The sequence below is a fragment of the Mustela erminea genome, chromosome 5 (genome assembly GCF_009829155.1).
Source record: "Mustela erminea isolate mMusErm1 chromosome 5, mMusErm1.Pri, whole genome shotgun sequence".
Lineage (NCBI taxonomy): Eukaryota > Metazoa > Chordata > Mammalia > Carnivora > Mustelidae > Mustela > Mustela erminea.
The window spans coordinates 86,664,160-86,685,164 of NC_045618.1; the positions used below are offsets into that span (position 1 = coordinate 86,664,160).

General features: G+C 51.5%; 1 protein-coding gene across 4 annotated transcripts; it reads right to left on the reverse strand.

Moving 5' to 3' along the window:
• Positions 1–15,719: 15,719 nt before the first annotated feature.
• On the reverse strand, positions 15,720–20,387 carry NKX2-1 (NK2 homeobox 1). Of its 4 annotated transcripts, XM_032344061.1 has the most exons (4): positions 19,923–20,387; positions 19,406–19,637; positions 18,333–18,718; positions 15,720–17,386 (listed from the first exon to the last, which is right to left on the reverse strand). In XM_032344061.1, the coding sequence occupies exons 1-4, from the start codon at positions 19,993–19,995 to the stop codon at positions 16,644–16,646; spliced, it is 1,434 nt and encodes a 477-aa protein (XP_032199952.1). In that variant the 5' UTR covers positions 19,996–20,387; the 3' UTR covers positions 15,720–16,643. The 4 variants fall into 4 exon arrangements, with proteins under 4 accessions (XP_032199952.1, XP_032199953.1, XP_032199954.1 ...); XM_032344062.1 differs by lacking the exon at positions 19,406–19,637 and having other exon boundaries at positions 19,912–20,378; XM_032344063.1 differs by lacking the exon at positions 19,406–19,637 and having other exon boundaries at positions 19,923–20,377.
• Between the last annotated feature and the right edge of the window lie 618 nt (positions 20,388–21,005).

Here is a 21,005-nt window from a genome sequence, read left to right on the forward strand (position 1 = left end):
CTAGTAGATGAGACCACACTGGCCAGTTCTCAACACCCCCCCCAAAAAAAGAACCATAGGATTTGCTACCTTCTGTTCCCTTCACCCCTTCAGAAGATGGCTACCCTTTAGCATTTTTAAAGGTCTTGAAATGTGAGTGTGCCATAGAAAATGGAAGTCTGGAACATAAAAAGAGATTAATTCTAAGGATTTTTCAAGTCATTAATTTGTAAAGTTCATTCTGTGTTACATCTAAGCTTTGGAGGGAGGGGTGTTTGTTTTAAACATTGCAGTATTACCTCAAACAGTTTTCATTTGAATAGGCAGGGAAATGTCAGAGATTCCTCCCTTGCTAACTAGCATAGAATGGGGCTTCTTTTCTGGCATTTTGAGTCAAACCAACCTAGAATTTTAACAATATTTTGTTCACATAAAAAAAGACAAATGTTAATACCCCTTTTTTCTTTTCATTTTTACACATCAGAGAAGATTACAAGGTAAATAGTAAAAATGTTTCACAAATTTATTTCTTCAGCAAACTTATTGAACAACTATTATGTGCAAGGAACTATACAAGATATTAACCAAGAGACACAAAATTTAAAAATGGCTATTTATAGCTCTAAATTTCAGGATGTAAAATGTGACCACTATCAAATCACACAGGCTTAGAATTTCCTTCTGTCCACTTGTTATTTGTTTTCTTGAAAAGAAAACTTCTCTAGCAGGAGGTATTAGTCAAGGTGGAAAATGTTCATCAGCATAAATTCTAAGTTTGTAACTTAATAAGCAGGAAATATATATATCTATGTCTTCAAATTGGGCACAGCCATTTGAAAGTTCCTCCCAAACTTATAAAAGGACATAGGCTTTGGTTTTCTTGAGGGTCTGAAATGAATCCATTACATTAAAATGGCTCTTAGTAGCAAGAGGAAGTAATTATTTGCATTATAAGGTAATAAAATGGAGGGTGAGATATATTTGTACAGATCTTTTTTTATTTGTACAAGATTCGTATTTGTACAAGATCTTTTTTTATTCACTTTTATAGGGATTCTCTCCCATTCCTGCTTAAATGAACTTGGAAGATTGTTCATCATTCAGTATTGTTGAAATTACAAGGCACATAGCTGTCATCTGGTTTTTAAATATTCTTCCCCTTTGCTACTGTAGATGAGTAATGTCCACTTTCATTCTTTAAGAACACGCTAATGTAATGATAGTCTAATTTTGACAAAAATTAGGTTTTTTATATCTCACATCTAGTGACCTCCTGACATATTAGAAAATACAATATTCTTCTAAAAATACACTTTGCTAGCCTTCCTGAACATTCATACTTCAGTGAATTGTACCTTTCTGCTTAAAAAGTGCAACAAGGCCTCTTACAAAGGCAATCCCCTGGAGAAAACGTCATTGATGAAGTCAGTCTACTTACTTTTTTTTCATGGTACCTACTAGCAAAAGTTATGACTTCATCCTCAATCCTGATAGTTCATTCTAGACCCCAAAGCTGTTTCCAACATAAGAGTATGAAAAAAGGGCCTAGCCTGCCAACAAAGGAGACCCAGGAAGTGTCGTTTCACCCTATGGTTCTTTTATGTTAGAATTCTAGATTTTACATCCTCAAGGAAAAAATGCTAATGTTAGAGTGAGATGTATTTTGCTTTTACAATGTCCCTGTATGCCAAATACCTATGTGTTTCACTTTGAGGTAAGAAAAAGCTATTTTTATATAATCTCAATTTTATATAATTTCTCTGAAAGTGGAGTGCCTAAATCTTATTAAGTTAGCAATAATTTATCTATGAAAGCAAATGGGAACAGGCAGAAGTTTGTTCTATTGACAAGAAGTTATAATCCTCCAAATTTTATTAAAAGCTCTTGATTTTTTTTTTCCCCTACTGCTGCTAAGGGACGCCTTTCCTGATTTTTGCTCCTGTTAGTAACGAGAATCCTATTTCTATTTATGGCCATTTTCAAAATTGGGACTATCAAGTAATGCACTCACAACTTACTTTTCAAGGAAACTGCTTGAGAGCCCCTGTGTCATTCCCCTCCCTGCGCTTCCCACTAGTGAATTCCCCCAGAGGGATTTATTACAGATACGAAGTGGAGAATTTAGAAACAGGGCTGATTGGTGGACCCTCCTGCTGCCACTGAAGTTTTCCTGATACCTTCTAGATGCTACTGTAGGATTACATGACTGATTCACTCCTCTCCTTGTCTGCTGGCAGCTAAATGGGAATACTGGCGAGCTGCCAGAAGGGTAGGTAGCCAACCTGCTTGCCCTTGATTGTGCCTGCCAGCTTTTAAATAACAGAAGTAGGGTCAAGTAAGTGAAATCATGAACTGAGGAGAGTATTCGGAGAATGCAAAGGCGGTTAATGTCCTTCCAAGCCTCAGATGGCTGGCAACCCTTGGCAGAGTAATCTATGATTTGTGGCACCTGACCCTTCCACTGTGACTGTTATCTGTGTATTCACTAGAAACATATTTACAGAATCTCTCCATTAGCAAAGATGCCTTGTGTGTGATTACCCAATTGTCATGGTCACACTAGGGTTTTGATACAGTTCCTATTCACAGATGAAAAACTGCCCTAAACTGTACACAGGATTGATTTAAAGCAGGGATCCTCAATCTATAGATCAAGATTTCTTTGGGTAGATCTCAAAGAGATTATCACAGTCTTGCTCCCCGTTCCTCTTTACCCCAAGACCACATTCCCACCTCCCCCCCATCCATGGCAAGACAGAATCTCCTTTATGCCCTTGAAACCTTACAAATTCTTAATAAAGTTAAGAATAATTAGCAATTAGAATTATCCAAAAAGATGAGTCTATTTAAAAGACTCCATCCCAGAAAATACTGGAAGAGAGCACTACTTGCTTAAACTAGTTGGCATTGCTCACATTTATATAGTACTTAGCGTCAGAAAAGTACTTTCTCCTCATTTAAAATGTCTTAGTTAAAAAGGCAGACAGAGGTTGTAGGCTGGCTTTCATTCTTACGGAATCAAATACAAAGAACATTAATTTTTTTTTCTCTGACACGTGACAATGAGAACACACTTGCTATTAAAAAGTTTATTGGGAAGTTTAAAAGGTGGCGTCTCCCTTTCCCCCCTCAAGTAAATGGCACTGAGGTCCTCCCGTGCCAGAAAATTTCTCCAGTTTACACCCTATGTTGGCTTCCACCTTTGTATTAACTGATAAGGGCGAAGCAGTATTTTAGGGAACCGAATCCAACTCGCTAGGACCAAATAAATAGTTACGAATCAAAATAGAAAAACAGGCTCAAAAAGTAACAAAGTCGCACCAGATAAATAAATGAAGGCGATAAACTCACCACAGATCAAGCAATACTACTAAATGACCTGACTTGACAGTAACCGCAGGCGACCCTTAGGAACTGCATCGGGGTTAAATGCCCTGAGAACTGCCGAGATCCGGAGGCCCCCGGCCACTGACCCTCCGCTGTCCGTCAGACGGCGGCGCCCGCCCAGAGGCCAGCGCTCTAGGCCGCTGGGGCCCGGCCAGAGGAAGCTAGAGGCGGGCCGCGGGCGCTCCCGGCACGAAGGACCGCCAGAATCAGGCGGCCCGAGGCCGGCCGGCGGGCCACCCGCGCAGAGGGAAGCCCCGGTAGAGGAGCGGTCACCTCCCCCCACCTCCCGGGGCCGACTGTGCGCGCAGCAAGCAGGCCGCAGGGCGGGAGCTAAGCCCGAGCGGAGGCCGCAGGGAATCCTAGGGGCCTCTCCAGGACCCACGCGGCGCTCGGGCTGACCACGCCGTCTGGGCAGTCACCCTGCGGCGCTGCGGGCGCCAGGAGCCTTAGAAGCCACTCCACCGCAGGAAGCCAGACGCCGGGCCCGCGCCCACTGCCGGGAGCCCACGCACGCTGCGTGGCCAGCGAGTGTGGCAAAGCTTGTCCCGAGAGAGGGACGTAGGCGCTCTGTCGGGGACAGGGGGACTCCCGGAGCTTGGGCGCCCCTTGCAGCTGGGAGTCATCTCCGCGCATTTCTTTCCCAAGGCGACCTGAATTCAACCCCTATGAAGATGCTCCAGGCATTAGCGAGTAACAGGGGAAGAAGAAGGGGGGGGGGGGAAGGAGTTATTTAAATGGGGGAGGGGCGGGCGGGAGGAGTAGGAGGAAACCGTACAGAAAAGAAATCCCCATTACCACCAAAACCGTTTCTGAGAAGTCCTGAGGTTTTACTCCTGGAGATTTCACTTTAAAGGCTGAAAAAAATATATTCCACTGCTTTTAATTGAAGTAAACAAAGTGCAACAAATCCTAACTCAAATATGATTGCAGTGAGATTAGGGTATAATTGCTTAGGGTTCAGGTGGAATCTGCGGGCTAAATCCTACAGGGCCAATCTGAATTTCACAATCATTCTGTCAAAAGGAGAGCGATGAGAGCCCACACGCTTCCTAACAAGTCATTTTTAACAGTTACAAGCTTCGCACAAAGACCACACAGGGCGCCTAAGAGATGCAAATCTAATCCCTGGTCATTCTACGGGCCTTCAACAAAGATGTGCTAAACCCTAATAGAAAAGAAATCAGTTCTCTGTCACCAGCCCCTAGTAAAATCTATTAGAGAATGGACAGAGCCTCATCTACAGCAGTTGCTGCAAAGGTTAAGGACAAGTACAAATAAGAGGGACCCAGTTTTGTTTTCCGTGTGAAATATCGGGAGAAGCTAACCCCAAATGAGTGACGGGATTCGATCCGTGGCTTCGCATTCATTTGAACGCTAGAAAAAAATAAACACACACATTAAGACTTTTGAAGGATCCGTTTCTGAATTTAGGAGAGATGAAACAAATTCCCCCAAAGTTGAAATCTTTGCCTCCGAAATTATCGAAGAATATAAAGGGGAAAGAGAGGCGAACGCGCGGGTCCAAGAGGGAGGAACCCGGGCTTCTGGAACCGGCCGGGCTGACTTCGCGCGGCAGCACCTAGTCCTTCCCGAGAAAACCCCGACGGCAGAGCCGCCGCCAGGTGCGGACTCGGGTGGCGCGCGGCCCCTTGCGGCTGGGACCGAGAGGCGGAGGCCTTCCCTCCCCGACTAGGGGGCGTTCGGCCCGGGTCCCTCTCCCCGACCTCACCCTAGAGCCCCAGAGCCCACGGGGAGCCGGCCTGTGCTTCACAGGTTGGGGACGCGTCTCAGATGTGCCCTTCTGCGGTCACCAACCAAATCAGACACAAACTAACACCTGTGTCATGCTGGAGTATTAAGAGGGTTAAGATGTTGCAGCTAAGATGTATCACGGTGCGTACGACACTCTTAAGAAAGTAAGGGCCCCGGGGCTCCAGGCCCCTCGGAGAAGCCCCAGGCGGGCTGGGTCCCGGGCGGCGTCGGGGTGGGTGGCGGGAAATGACCCGTCCTAGAAGGTCGTGTACCTTGGAGGGGGTGGCGGGTGGTTTCCCTTCTCTCCAGGGAACAGAACCCCGGCGGCTGGGCAAGGCCGGTCTCCTCCCGCGCCGCCGCAGTCGCGGGGCCGGGAGGCTAGGAGTGCCCCGCCGAGCCCGACCCGCCCGGAGAGCCGGCGGGGGCGGGGGGGGTGGGGCGGGGAGCGAGCCCGGCCCCGCGGAAGGATCTCGAGGGCAGACACGGCCCCTCCCGCTGCGCGCCGCCGGGAGGATGGGGCCCGACTGGTAGCGGGGAACCGGTCGCCTTCTCAGGACCCGCCTTCCATCGTGGGAAGAGGCTCAGGGCCCGAAGATGAGAGCTGGGGGGCGGGCTCGCCTTTGAGTCCCAGAGGAATCGCCCTGCCATTTTCCCAGGCAGCTGGGGCTCTCTCCACGTGGTACCTTCGAGGCCGCGCAGGCGGGGACAAAAGAGGGCGCTGTCCAACAGCCTGGGTGGGGAGAGACCGGGAGTCTCCCCTTGATCCTAAGTTCCTTCTCCAACTGCACGGAGGCAGGGTGGGGCACTTGTGCGAAAGAAAGGATTTTTGTCTATTTTCCCGGAAGTTTCCAGAAACCTCTATTTCTACTGCCACTGGCTTCGCCGTCTGGCCCCAGGCTCCTCAGAATTTTTTCCCTCTCCGAGGTGTAGTGTCCGAGTGGCCCGGCTGGAGTTTGGGAAGCGAACAAAGTTCCTGCCCCTCAGCTCCCTAGCCCTTCGATTTGCCCTGGCAGAAAGTCTCTATTCTTAAGGTCTAGCGGGAGGAAAGGAAGAGGTTGCCAGATTTACCTCTCAGCTTGCAGTCAGACCAGCGTACACACAGTATACACATCTGCTTCCTCCTCATCCCTTTCTGTGTCTGTCCGCGCCAGACGTATGCATTAGGTCGGGGCTGTATTCCTTCCTTCACATCTACTGACATTAATTCAATTTCTCTGCGCTGCTGCTTCTCTTTGCTTCTGTCATTTTCCTCGCTAGTCCTCTGATAGGCTGGCCTTGGTGGTTCACTGGTCCTTTTACTACCCCCCTCCAACGGGCCTCTCATATGGGCTTTACTGGCTTTTACTCTATATGGCTTAGCACATCCACTTTGTTTTTCCTTTTAGTATCGACATTAGGAAAATGATACTGAGTTGCCTGAGAAGTGTGACTGCAGCTGTGAGGCTAGAATTGGGTAAGCAAGCCAGGAAAACATAGGTATTGAAATGAAGAAATAAAAAACAAGTAGGATGAACTAACAAATAAAAAGTAGATGATAGAGTCACATCAGACTATATCTACAAGAATATGATGCTCCTGCAGGTGATCTTTGGGTCCTAATGAAGGGGTCCCACATCTGCCTTGGCAGACTGGGTGGGAGCTCCCTAAGGAAGACTGGCTAAGTTTCTTCTCCCCCATTGGAATTACTCCTGAAGCAATCCCCGGCCTGTGTGCCCTTGGTCCCTAGGAAGGCCCTGGAGGGTGGGAAGGAATCACTACACACCATCCACCACTGCTAGAAATGGCCACATGGTCGCCATGTGTCTATGGAGCTATCAGGTGGCTGGAACGGTCTGCCCTGGGAACTTACTCTGGCTCTCTGCTATTCTGGGATACATTGCTGTGCACCCGGTCTCGGTCTACCTAGCCAAGACTAGGCTGGGCTCCCTCCTTGCTTGGGTGAGCTGGCTTACGTTCACCCTAGTGGACTGGGTCCTACTGGTCCCAGCCTCACTCTCCCCTCCTGTCAGTTGTAGGAGTTCTGTCCTCCTGATTTGCAAAAATAGGGAGCCTAAAGACTCCCTGTTGTAGGAGGCCTGCCTGACCTTCCCACCTCCACTCAGGATGGATTAATGCCTCAGGACCACTCACTCTTGCTTAACCACACAGAATGAATTCTAGAGAGGAAAAAAAATCTAGTGAGTCTACAGCTGGGGTGTGTGTGTGCGCGCGCGCGCATGAAGGGTGTCTTTAGATCTTTGTGGTCTCTATAACTTGACATCTGTTAAAGAGAACACTGGGGCTTTTAGGAAGAGTTTTGTAGAAAATTGAGCAAGCCGGCAGGAGCTGTGCAGAATCCCCCTAACCCTCCCTCCTGTCTATTGGTTCTCCTTAGATCATCCCAGAGGTGAAAATGCTTTGCTAAAACGTTTAAAAACACAGCGCCTGCCTAAGAGGCACTAACTTGAGGAGGTTAATAAATTATCCCCTTTTGTAATAAAAATGGAATAGGCGTTAAGCACATACTATTATTAGACTGAGTTTCTTCCTACCAGAAAGTTCGTTAGATGTTCGTGTCTGGGCGGATTCTTTCTTTGCCGTAGGAAAACTTACCAGAGAAACAGCAGCAGTTCGCTGGCTTTGTTTTTGTTTATTTGTCTAAAGAAAGATCGTGTTTTCAGATCGCTTAAAAGAAAAAAAATCTCTTCAGGTTAGGGTTTGGATCATCATCCTGACCCAGTGAACTTATTATCAACACATTCTGGGGTCACACTTAACGGGAAATTTCGACTCCTCCGCACCGCAGACTTAGTGTGGTCTCCAGAAGGGGCTGGCGGCGGTCCGCAGACAGCTCAGAGCTGAGGTTGTTGGGGCGCGAACTGAGAACCGGCTGGAGAGTCACCTGCTAGCCCCGGGTTGGGGGTGGGGGAATGGAGGGCGGGGATGGGGGGCGCGTCGCGAGGCTGAGTGGGAGGACGGAGTGATGCAGTGGGCTGCACGCGAGTTGGAAGACCGCGGGTGGGCGGGGTGAGGCCTTGGACTGGGATAAGCGAGAAGTGGGGAGGGGGGCGCGAAGAGGGGGAGACCGCGGGCGAAGGGGGGAGGTCGCGTACATCTGCTTCTCTTGGTTCTAGAACTGAAACTTTCTATAACGAGAAACCATAAAATAGCTCGAGATTTTAAGTGTCCACACTTTTGAGTTCCCTGACTACAAATTTGAAACCGCGGGGCCGCTAGGGGCCCTTGGGTCTTTGGCGGTGCCACTGGGAGACCGAGGAGCCACCCCTAGGGCTTTGGTCACCACCGCACGATCGGGCCTCCGCAGACGCTCTGCTGGCCCCGGAACACCCCGGCAGGGCTTCCTCACTCCAACCCGTGAAATTTTGGCTCCGAGCAACCTCTTCTGGCGGCCCTTCCTTTAAAAACAAGTTTCAATTTTATCTCAAATCTTTTACCCGTGTACTCCTCCCTAAATGACTATTAACCAGCACGGAGGAGAAACACAAACATGGTTTCTCTCTCACCTTTCTTGCTGTTTCTCTCCCTCCCCAACCATGGAGTCTCAATTTTCTAAGCAATTAAGCCATGTATACACCAGGAATATTCGATTTCGAATACACCAGGACTAAAGATTGATGCATGCGGTCTGAGACTAGAAGAAAATATTTAGTGCTTGCCTGTAGATTCTGTCACCCATCATCTGCTCGGAAAGCGCTCTGTATCTTTCAGCCTGTCCGGCTCTTATGATTGCAAATGGCCCTGTTTTCAAATGGAAATAAGACTTGCAAACTGATTATGTGTATTGAATCGGAATCACTCCCTAGATCCTCTTGTTTAAAATGTATTGAAAAAAGGATGATGGCTGCAGACCTCTGTAACCGGCTCCCTCTCTTCTCAGGGAGGTCGATCTATTTTGCAACTTTTTGCCATTTGAGCTTGTTTCAGCTAGATAATTACATTCCCATTGTGTTACCGGCCCAAAGCAGAGGTGGTACCACACTGCCTTTCAGCGGGTTCCCCTGCTCTCCACTAGCATCAAACCCGGAAAATCACATACACCACATACTTATCCATTGCGCCAATACTTGGACCCAAAGACCAGCTATAGCCTGCATGACTTAGCTGCCACAAACACCAGTAGAACTCCACACACTCTCCCCAGGCAGCCGTTCTCTCCCCTCCCCTCCTTTCCAGTCCCCTCTCCTTTCCTCTCTTCTCTTTTGTGCAGAACCACACACCTACAGCCCTCCAGCTTCCACAGACACCCAACCAACAGAATCGAAGCATTTGGCCATGTGGAGAATTTTCAACAACTAATTTTGCATTGGCGTGGCATTATAGTGTTTAGAAAACAGTTCATATAGGAAGGTTAATGCCATCTCTTGGGGATGCATGAAGCTCCTTGTATGCTACCATAGGTCTTAAAGATGTTCTCTTTACCCTCATCCAGTGCTAGATTATGGCTGTGGGTGGTTGGCTTTTTGTGGAGTATTTCCGAAGACTTTCCCATTTGATTTCAGCAGGAAGCCAATGTGAACTACATAGAGCTATCTGGGCTTTCCCGGCAATGTGAGTCATAGATATGATACCCAGCAGTACTTCCAAAGTTTACTACACCCAGGCCTCAGCCGTCCAGCCAGTAAACAGTAACCAACATCTCAGTTCATAGTGCAAGTTGGTGAGTAGTAATGAACTAGCTACAACTTCTGTCTGCCCTGGCTAGGGGCGGGGATGTATGCTCTGTGCACGCCTTTGGTGAAAGGGTTGCAATTCTTTCTGAAGCACCCTCAGAAGTGGGGGGGGGGGGGGGGAAGAAGCCGTCACTGCCTAGCTCAGCGCCCTCCCCCCACTTAGTCCCCACCCAGAAAACGCGCCTTGCAGACCTCAAGGCACCATCGAGTGGCCAGGCGGGGAGAGAGGTTTAATCCTCTTTGGCTTCAGAGTCCCCCTCTGAAAAAGCCTGTCGCTCCAAATCTGTTTAGAAACCCAGTGCTCTGGGGGCACCTTGCAAGGACCCTAACCGTGCGGGGTTTGCTGTATACACCGGCGTAGCCAGATCTGTTAAACCATTGACCTGTTCTCTTAGGTTAGAACCGAGGGAGCAGCCAGACTAGAGGAACCAGCTCTCAGTCCTCTTCGTGTCATTACGGTAATTCCCAGGTTTACATCTGCGCGCGCGCACTCAGCTGTTTGTGTGCCGGGGAAATCAGGTAAATCGGTAGCGCGAGCACGGACCAAATAAACCCTTGTTTTCCTAGAGCTTTGAATACCTACTAGCAGCAGTATTGAGAGGGAGAATGCTAGACAAGGCGGAGGCCCTACCCTTCTGGGTGATCTTCCACAGAATGGCTCCAGTGCATAGCGAGTGGGGAAGGGTATCCAAGGACACTTTTCATTGCCTAACATCTCTGATTTTGTAAAAATGAAATGATCAGAAATCACGGAAAACCTGAGAAATGAAACCTTTAACCCTTTACCAACAGCCTGGTGTTATTGACAATTTCATCTAGCAATCAAAGAGAGGATTCCTGGAAATGTAGGAAATGGGGAGAGGGGAGAAAAGTTTGTCTTTTTCTCTTTTTGTCAGACTACACTCAGACCTGCCTTTTTATTTCCACTACTCTGTGAAGACCAGAATAGGAGGGACGTTTGCTACAAATGAGGGGTTGAAACATTTCCGTTTGATTTTGTTAGCGGACCCATAGTGTTCATATGAACGATATCTGTTAACGGACAATGTAGGTGTGGGAAGTGACAATTTGGTATAGATTGCTTCAGAAAGTCTCAGCCCCAGCTGTGTGTCTCAGACAGCAAGTCCATTTTCTTTAAGAACAAAATTTAATATTCCCCCAATCATAATTAGTTCCCCAGAATTTTACGGGAAAATAAATTAATATTCCAATTCAAAATAGACAAAACTAAAGAAAGTTTTTCTTGATTTTTAAAGGGACACTCAGTTTCATGTGGCATCTTAATTGAGGAATGAATGCCTTCAACTTTCTTACATGTAACAGGTTCAGTAAGATCCTCTACGAAGAGAATCCTACATTAATTTTTTCTTTTTAAATATCATATAAAATAGATATGTGAGATAGATACATATGTGTATACTTCTGTAATACACACAGAGACAGGTGTCTGTATACATCCACTTATGCCCACGGAAGGAGTGGGCAGAATCAGATGTGAATATTGTATTAGAGGAAAGTGTTCTCTTTAACAAGACCTATTGTCTTCAATTTTTTAAAAAAATGTTTATTTTCATTTCAAGCAGAACAATAACAATAATCAATTTATAGTGTAATGTCCTACAAATAACTAAAAAATAAATAAACCAAGAAAACGGATTTAAATCTCATCCTTTCCAAAACTTCATCACAACTCATAATAACAAAGACAATAAATGTTTAGGAAGCAGAGGCCAAACGGGAAACATCAAATGAGAAGCCTGGGGCTGTGCCTAGATGCCCTCCAAGTAGGGCATTAGGTCACTATCAGAGAGAAACCCAGCCTGCCACTTCAGCTGTAGCTTCAGATGAGGCAGAAACTGTGCTGTCAAGTCACTGAGCCCGCTCCTCCTCTGCTCCTTCCAGAATCATCAAGTTGAGAAACACAGCTACATGGGAAGAGGGAGCATGCAGACCCTAGGCCTCCCTTGCAATAAAACACATTTTCTCCACTACTCTTACCCATACACAATGCCTCCAGGCACAGAGAGAGGGTGACGGGATGGGACACTCCTTCCAGAAGCTACTGCCTGAAGGAGCACAAGAAAATTTTCTCAGCTCGAAGTTGAGGTAGGAGCCAGGCCCCACAGAGGGTGGCCTGGAGCTAAAAAGAACGCAAATGCACAACCACAAACACACAGTCAGGAAGTCAGGGAGGGCCGGACGAACCTGGTGTCCAGCATCCCTTAAGAGGAACCTGGCTGAGCAAGGAAAACCTACAGCGTCATCCCTCCCAATACTCCTCATGTCTGTCACTTCCATTCTAAAAGAAAGACGCATTTGAAACAAACAAGCCAGCAAACCATGCCTAAGAGCCGAATCGTCTCAGATTCACATTTCCCAACAGGATTTCTAGTTCTCCACAAATAATATCCCCGCTCCCTCTGCTCCCCGCTCTAATAATTGGGGGAGGGAGTGAGCGATGTCTAGAGAGACTGAAGACATTCGATCAGAATTCAAGGCAGCCTCTCACAACTCTCTTGTTTATAGAAAATGAATGTCTGCCTGGCTTGCTTTTAGTTCTGGAAAGGGGTCAGTCTTTATCAGCACGGTTCACACAGATCCTGGGTTTTTTTTTTTTTCCCTTATCTTAAATTGACCCGCTTTTAAGATAAAGACATAATAGAGAAAGCATTGACCTTACCTGGTCCCTAATGAGTTGGAAGTCAGAAAACCCCGCTCTCATTTCCTCTTATCTCGAGTCGCCTGAGAAGGGACTCGCGCTACCTTTTGTGCACTCGCGCCTGGAGATAGCCCCTCACGGATGCCTCCTTACGCCCGGGGGCGCGCTCGCAGAGTGTGCGGCCTCAAGAGTCGGAGAATTCCTCCCTGGGGTCTCAAATCGGAGACCTGGATGCCAGCCCCAGGCCTAACCCTGCCCCCAGGAGGATTTAAGATCCCTTGGAAGGCTCCCGAGCGAGCCTTCCCTTTTGAAAGGCCAAGTCGTAAGCAGTGGGAAGAAGCCCTGCCTCCTGCGAGGCCCGTGGACTGGAGCGCGCGGGGCCTCCTCCGCCTCCAGGAGTAAGTGTCCGAGCGTTTCTCGCGCCGTTGGCTCCGGCCTGGGTCTGATCTCACTAGCGGGCCCCAAGCTACCTCCCTCAGGGCCAGCCCCTATCCCAGAGCCGCTGCCCCGGCTGCTGAGGCATTCCCTGCCCCCACCCGCCTCCCGGCCTTGAGGACTCCAGCTGTACCCACAAGTGTCTCTGTTGGGGGCGGCGGCGGCCCGGACTCCCTTCTCCCCGGCTCAGCGCATCTCTGTCCCGCTCTTCTCGCCTTCCCTGAGCCCAGCCCAGTCCCCGGCCTGGCCGACTGAGAGGGAGGCCGTCCTCCCTCTCCGACCCAAAGCTCCAGGTTCCCAGGCTGGGGCGAGGGTGGTGTGCGGCTTTGGGATGCTAAACATCAAACAAGGCAAGCCTGGGGTTTCAGGCCCCGAAGCCACTAGAGCCGCTCTCCAGGGCTCTCGAGAAAGTCCCCGTGTTTACTTGGCAGGGTGGGGGTGGGGGAGAGGAGGAAGAGGGGATGCTGTCTGCAAAATCTCCCCTACTCTCCGCAGCCGTCGGGGTTTGGGGGATGAGTGGGGGTGCTTAGGCAAGGGTGCTCAGCTTCTCTTCGATCTTGGAGCGAACTGCGCTGCCCCTCTACGTGGGGAAGCTTCTGGCTCTTAGAGCACTTCAGCGCCAGAGATATCCCCAAAAGGCTGATTTCTCCAGGCTGGAAACTGGGACGGAGATGCTGGAGACCTAGAAGAGGTCCAATCCAGGCGAAGACGACAATCGGCTACGCAGGTGGTCACCGGGATGTCGGGTGGGGAATGTCCCCAGGCTGAGGTCTTTTGCTGTACCCAGCGCGCAGGTACTTCTTTATCAAAAAGCTTCAGCTCGCGTTCCAGGGCCGCTTCCTGAAGCTATTAGAATCTGCCGGCCAAGGACCTGGAGCTGGAGGACCCCTGGTGATGGATGGAGAGAAGCGGCCAAGTCTCTGTTAGTTTCTGTCCCATCCGGAGATACGGCTCAACTCACTTTCCTCCCTCCTCTCTGTCCCCAACAAGTAAACAGACTTCAGACTAAGCCGGCTTGAGGTGGCAGGGAGAAGAATGTATTTTATAAAACTCCTTCCAATACAAAGGGTACTAAGGCCGAGGTTACTACAACCCACAAAAATTGTGACACCCGCTTTGGGCCAGGGTGGGGGAGGGAGCAGCCGCCTTTACTGCGGTGGGGCACCGGGCTCCCTGCGGGCCCCAGACTAGACTTGTGCTGGTTTAAAAAAAAAAAAAAAAAAAGTTAAGCGGAAGCTCCCATCCCCTTGGGATTGGGATGTTAGAGCAAACATCTTCCCAGTCAAAGCCCCCGACGGAGCTGTGATTTGACCACCTATACACCCTGTCCCAAGACCACGGCTGCTCATTTCAACACAAGTGTTCAAACTTCACTGATTTTTGCTTGTTTTCCAAAATGTGAGGCCTCCTGAGATTTTCCCCAACAAGCACACTCTGCAGACCCAAGCAACCATCCTCAGGTTCTCTGGGTTTCTTCTGGATATTGGAAACCATATCTCAGCATCCTGACCCGGAATGACCCCTACACCTAAGGCATCAGGGGAGAGGAGCCTCTAGGAAGTCAACAAAGAGGGACTGCTAGTCTGGAGCAATGCCTTGGCCTAGGCGATTTCCCTCACAATTTCCTAAGGGTGGGATAAGTTGGAAGTTGGATGAAAAGAGACATCAGAGACAGAATAAGAGGAGAAGAGAGGAAGAAAAGACGAAGAGAACCAGAAAGGAAAAAGAAACATGAAATTCTAAGCATGAAGTGAGTACAAGCCAAGTATGAATCAACCCCCCACAAACACTTTCAGGCTAAGAGGGACCCACATGGTCACTTTTGCTAGGTAGGTTTATCAAGGGTGACACAGAAGGGGCAATAGCCCATCTAGGGACTATGATTTCTCTCTGTTCAGAACCACTTTTTCCTTCTCCAGGGCAACCCAAAGAATTCCCCCCAAACCACATCTGGGCACCAAAGAGACCAGGAAATTCAAAGTAGAAAAAAAAAATTGAAGAAGATGATGATATGATGATGATGATGATTGCTGAGGTGGCAGGGATGGCTGGGGCAGCGAGAAGTAGAAAGTTGGGAACAGGAGAAAGATTCCTTACTACAAAGATATTTAGGAGCCCAAAGATGGAAACCGGTGGAACAAAGAGGGAAAGCCCAGCTTCCCAAGTCCTGCTTTCAGCGTCCCCAGGCCAGTAGTTGAGTCAAGACCAGAAGGACTCTGAGAGGCTGGGGATCCATGTCCAGCCCTGCCTGGGGATAGCTGTTTTAGAGCAGAAACAAGACCGAGATAGACTTCCCCACTTTTGAAAACAGCCTCCCACCAAATTCTAATTTCAATAAAGCTCAGCAGCAGATTAGAAAGAAGGATCGGTGTTGAAATATACAGGGACCATCTGTTCAGTAAAAATGATCCCTCATTCAGGATTATTTAAAATGTATGTTATTTAAAACGCTTTAAAGTTTTAATCGTAGACTTAGCTGTATAAGACCACAGTAGACACTTCTGAGGTTTCAAAAAACAGAAGCCTGGCTCTGAAAACTAGTCCTTTGGTCGCTTTCTCTTCTGTTCTCCCTTTCCCTCCTGATGGAAGTAGTTTAGCTTTTTTCCTCTCTATTGCCAAGTCCTAGGACTGTTAAAGGTTTGGTTCTACTCAATTTGGAGACGGAACAAAACTCCATTTCCCTATGGGACAAGGACTCTGTGCCCAGCTCCTTAGCTGGTGTAGAATCCCTTTAGCTCCCAAACAATTCCAATCCCGTCAGGCCAACGATGAGCTGCCACCCCCCCCCCCCCCAAAATGCCTTTCAAAGCCAAATCAAAACCAAACAAAAGGTGGACTTTTAATCAGAAAAAGAATCCTTTTAATTTGTATAATTTATTAGAAGCTTCTTAGGAACTATATTTAAGCCAGATATCTACATAAGTTACAACAGAAAAAGACTGACGCTGCAAATACCAAACTGCCAAATAATATACACAGATTTTTCAATGCCCATAAAAAATATGATGGGCTTGGGGGCAGGGAGTGGGGTTTTTTTTTTGTTTTTGTTTTTGTTTTTACAACAAAATGTACAGATTACTAAAAACTAGGTGTGTGGTCCAACTTTTGACAGCGTTTTACAGCTACAAGTTCACATCAAACATAAAACAATTTTAGCCAGGGCTCTTCCCGGGGCTGAGCCAGGGTGGCCAGCGGGTGCTGGGAGGGGGCATTTCCTTTGTGTCATTGACATGTGGGTCCTGTCGTAGAGTCTGTCCTCTCCCCAGCCCCCATCTCCCCTTCAAAAGAAATCCTGGTATTTACAAGCGAGTCCACCTTGCTGGCACAGGGTACCCAGAGTGAAGTTTGCCATCTTTAGAGTCCAGAGCCGCGTCACAGTAGAGCCCTCTCCAAACTGCACCCTGCCTGAGTGAGGGAAACCCATTTCGATCACCTAAAAGACACCCCAAAAGCTGTTTCTTTTTGTTATGTTCTTCTCTGTTTAAAGACTCCTTAAAGAATTGGATTCACTTGGTTGTTTTTATTTTCTTTTTTTAAAAAATTCCCACAAATTTTAGAAAAAAAAAAAAAAAGACGTCCAGCAGTTTGGCGTGTGTTTGTGTGTGTGTGTGTGTGTGTGTGTGTGTTTTCCCTTGGTTTATATGGGACAGATTCTTAAGAAAAGTCGAAGCGCAGGGAGCGGCGGGCAGATGGTGATGTGTGGCCGGCAGGAGGGAAAGCGATGAGGCAGCGCGCTGGGCCCGGCCCGGCCCGGTGTCCTCTCACCAGGTCCGACCATATAGCAAGGTGGAGCAGGACATGGTGCCATAGTCCGAGCCCGAAGAGTTCAGGTGGGACAGGCTGGAGACCTGGCCCTGAAGCGCCGCGGGGCTGGCGGCGTGGTGCGCCAGGTCCGGAGACTGGCCCGCGCTGCCCGGCTGGTGGCCCGGGTGCGCACCCAGGCCAGGGCCCCCGCTGCCCACTGAGATAGCGGCCGCGGCCGCCTGAGCAGCCTGCGCCTGCTGCTGCGCTTGCTGTTGCGCGTGGCCTTGAAGGCTGCCCGCACCCGGCGCCGGGGCGCCTGCCTGGCAGGGTTTGCCGTCTTTCACCAGGACGGGCACGGCCACGCGGCGCGGCGACTGCTGCTGCGCTTGCTGCTGCTGCGGGCACCCGGCGCCCCCGCCGCCGCCGCCGCCGCCGCTGTCCTGCTGCAGTTGCTGCTGGGCCGCCTTGTCCTTGGCTTGGCGCTTCATCTTGTAGCGGTGGTTCTGGAACCAGATCTTGACCTGAGTGGGCGTCAGGTGGATCATGCTGGCCAGGTGCTCCCGCTCGGGCGCCGACAGGTACTTCTGTTGCTTGAAGCGTCGCTCCAGCTCGTACACCTGAGCCTGGGAGAAGAGCACCCGGCGCTTCCGGCGTGGTGCGCTTGGCAGTGGGGCCATGTTCTTGCTCACATCCCCCAGCGAGCCCAGGCCGCCCATGCCGCTCATGTTCATGCCGCTCGCCGGGCCCATGAAGCGGGAGACTGTAAGCGACAAACGCACAGCGTCGGGGGCCGGGCCGGGCCAGGCCACCTCTGCCTTCCGTGCCCTTGGCCGGCCCGGCCCACCCCGACGGCGCCCTCCTCACCTAGGCCGCCTCCGCCCTGAGAGGCCTAAGCGCCGACAGTTAGCGCCTGCCCCAGGCCGTGCCGTCGAGGGATTTACTGGAAAGCTCCCCACCTCAACCCCGGTTGCCTCCCTCAGTCTCAGTGCTCCGGCCCCAAAACAAAGTGGAGAAAGGCCGCTTCTGTCCCTTTCTTGCCCAACCCCGGCCAGAGTCGTTGGGTTAGCGGGCCACAGGCGGCGAACTGGGCCCAGACCAGGACCTGGGGTCCCACCGTAGACCCCAGCTTTGGGAGTTTGGGAGAGTGGGGTGTTCACTTTAGAAAGCTAAAGTCCCAGACGCTTTGCCTCCTGGCCGCTCTCTCCTGTGAGCCCCAGTGAGGGCACCCGCTCGCACCACTTAGAGCCCCCTCTGACGCCGCGCGCCCTTCCACCTGCCTAGACTCGAGAGTCGGCCGGGCGGGTCCCCTGAGCGCGTCGCAGTAGGGCAGCCTCCCGCCCGGCCAGGCCGCGCCTCTCTGCTCCCTGCTTGCCCCCAGCTCCCTTAATTTTTCGGGGGGCCGGAGGGCGATCCTGGGCACTCCGAGGTCTCCTGAGCGGAGCAGAGCTGCCAGTCGGCCGCATCTGGGAGACGCCAAAGGCTAGCATCTGCCGCAAGTCCCCAGCGTTATCAAGTGTCCCTTCTGGGACCCCTCAGTCCGGCAGGGGGAAGGATCCCCGGCCCCCGTACCCTGCTCCCTGGCGCGGCTTCCGGGCCGCCCACCCTGACGCCCAGTGCGCAGCCGGCAGGCGCTGCGCCTGCGGGACTGCTCTCCCCGCTCCTGCAGTACTCAGCCCGCGGCCCGGCAGTGGGGCGGCCTCACTTACTGGCGGGGAAGCGCGGGTCTGGGTTGGCGCCGTACCATCCGGGGCCCGAGGCGCTGTTCCGCATGGTGTCCTGGTACGGCGGCAGCTCGCTCATGTTGCCCAGGTTGCCGTTGCAGTAGCCCCCCACGGCGGAGTGCGAGAGCTGGGGCACCCCCGCCGCCGTCATGTGGTAGGCGGCCGTGACGGCGCCGTGGTGCCCCACGGCGTGCTGCTGCATGGCCGCGGCCGGCGGAGCCGCCTGGCCCTGCCTGTAAGCCGCCAGCGGAGCCCCGAGGCCGCCGCCCTCCATGCCCACTTTCTTGTAGCTTTCCTCCAGGGGACTCAAGATGTCAGACACTGAGAACGGAGTCGTGTGCTTTGGACTCATCGACATGATTCGGCGGCGGCTGGAGGAGGAAGGAAGAGGAGGAAAAAAAAGGGAGAGGGGGAAGGCGAAGCCTCGCTGCTTTTTTTTTCTCCCTTTGCCAAATATTCTGGTGTTACCTTAACGCCGATCTTGTTGGATGTACACGTAACCGAGTGGACCGAGTCCGCCTTAATTGGCTTGAGTGGAGGCTCGGGGGCTGCCTCGCGTTTGTTTTAGCCCGGCGCCAGGTTTTAGGCAGCCACCAGAGGCGGGGCGTAAGCGCTAAAGCAACAAGACAATAGAAGCCTACATCTTGCCCGAGATAATTAGCTTACATGCTGATGACAAGGTAAACACCTTTAAGTTTCACTTGTCAGGATTTTTTAGGTCTCAGAGAGAGAGAGAGAGAGAGAGAGAGGCAGAGACGCGACCCAAAGCATTTCTTTCCCCCTCCCCGGACACCCCCACCCCATTTTTTGTGGGGTGCGGGCGGCGCGCGGGGGGGAGACGGGGGAGGGAAAGGAGGAGGGAACCGAGAGAGGGGAGGGCAAGAGGTGGGGTGAGGAGTAGCCGAGGAGGAAGGATGGTGGGGAGGAAGGAAGGTGAATGCTGCTTTGCAACCAACTTTCGGAGTTACAAAGTGAACCACTTTCCAATACAGTCGGGGTTCCCGGGAGGGGACAAGTCTTTAGAGGGAGGGGGCCAAGGGACAGGGTAGGGGTTTCACCTGAGCCTGCTGGGGCTGCTCCTCCCTCCCGCCGCGGCCTCCCAGCCCCGCGCCTTCCCACTGCCTCCGGACCACATCGGGCGTCGCGGCGCCGAGCCCCAGTCGCCACCAAACGAGCTCGCGAGTCTGGGGACGAACCCTGGGACCGCACTGTTGGTCTGCGTGTCTGTCCGTCTGTCTGCCTCTTCTGCCGCCGTCAGAGGGACACCTCTGCTCCCCGCCCCCTTTCCCCCTACCCGAGAGAGAATCCCAGCGGGCGGAGGGGACGCTGAGCAAGGGATCGGCTGCCTCCGAGAGGCTGTCCCAGATCCCCGCGTCCCCCTCCCCCCACCTCGGGGTCTTCTCAGCGGTCCAGGGCCCCCTCCATCACACACACCCCCCCACAACCCACAACGCGGAACCCTCTCCCCACCCCCATTCCCGGCCAAGGCAAGCACACTACTGGCCGCCAGTGCTGGGAAGCTGGGGGGCACTAACCCCAAGGGCCATTGCTGAAGTTGCCCCACCTCGAACAAACCTGGTGTCCCCGACCCTCGCCCATCGCCCGGACACGCAGGGTTCTGGGGCTGGAGCTGACTTTCCGAGAACATCACAGCCCCAGCACCCGAGCCCAGGGCCACGCTGTTTTCCCCTCTGATGCTTCAGGGAGGGCGCGGGCTGGGAGCTTCGTGAGTACCCGCCCGCCTGTTGCCGGGCGGAACTGAGCCTGAACCCCGGCGGGACCAGCTGGCCGGGAGGGGGCGAATCCCAAGGCGCGAGCAACCCAGCAGGCGGGAGGCTGGGCTGAGGCTCGCCTCCTCCCGGAGCTCAGCCATGCAAAAGTGCACTTGCTTCCCCGGGAATAACCAAATATCTTTGTTTAAAGTGGCGGCGTAAATGGCCAGTCGCTTTGTGGCCACGCTGGATATTAGTAGATGAGGATCATTCTGCTTCAATTGGGCGCCTCTCATCCGGCGAGCAAGAAACTGCTTAGGAGGAAGTGGGTTTCCTGTCTGCGCGTTCCCAGGCTTCAAGTGTGAGCCCCGCGCCTTGAGGGTCCTTGGGCGCCTGGAGAGGGGGAGCTGTGGGCTTTCGCTCCCCAGCCCGGTCAGAGGCACCGCCGTGCTGCTCCGGCCAGGCCCGGGCCTCCAGTCCAGTGGACTGCAGTGTGGCACGCAGATCCCGAGACCCACTCCGACTTTCCCCTCCTGGATTCTAACCGTTTTGTTGTTGTTTTGCTTTGCTTTTTCTTCGGCTCTTTGAGGCTCCTCTCTGGGCTAGGGGCTGGGAGGGTGGAGCACTCCCTGGCCAGGCTGGGACTTCCAAGACACTGCGGGGGCCGGTTAAGGAGGCTTCTCCGATTTGTTTTTTGTTTTCTAATTTTCCTTCCCCTCCTTGTAGAGAAGGAGCTCCCAGTAATGAACAGGCACTCTTGAACGATTTAATTCAGCAGGTTAGGCGCCTTTTCCATTAACTGCAGTTGTAGTAAGGAAAGTTGTTTTGTTTATTGGCTTGTTATTTTAGCATTTCAGTTCTCTCCTTGAGAAGTGCTCTGTATTCCCTCAATACAAAGGCAACTTCTATACTGACATTCGCTTTCCCCACCACCTATATCGCTTAT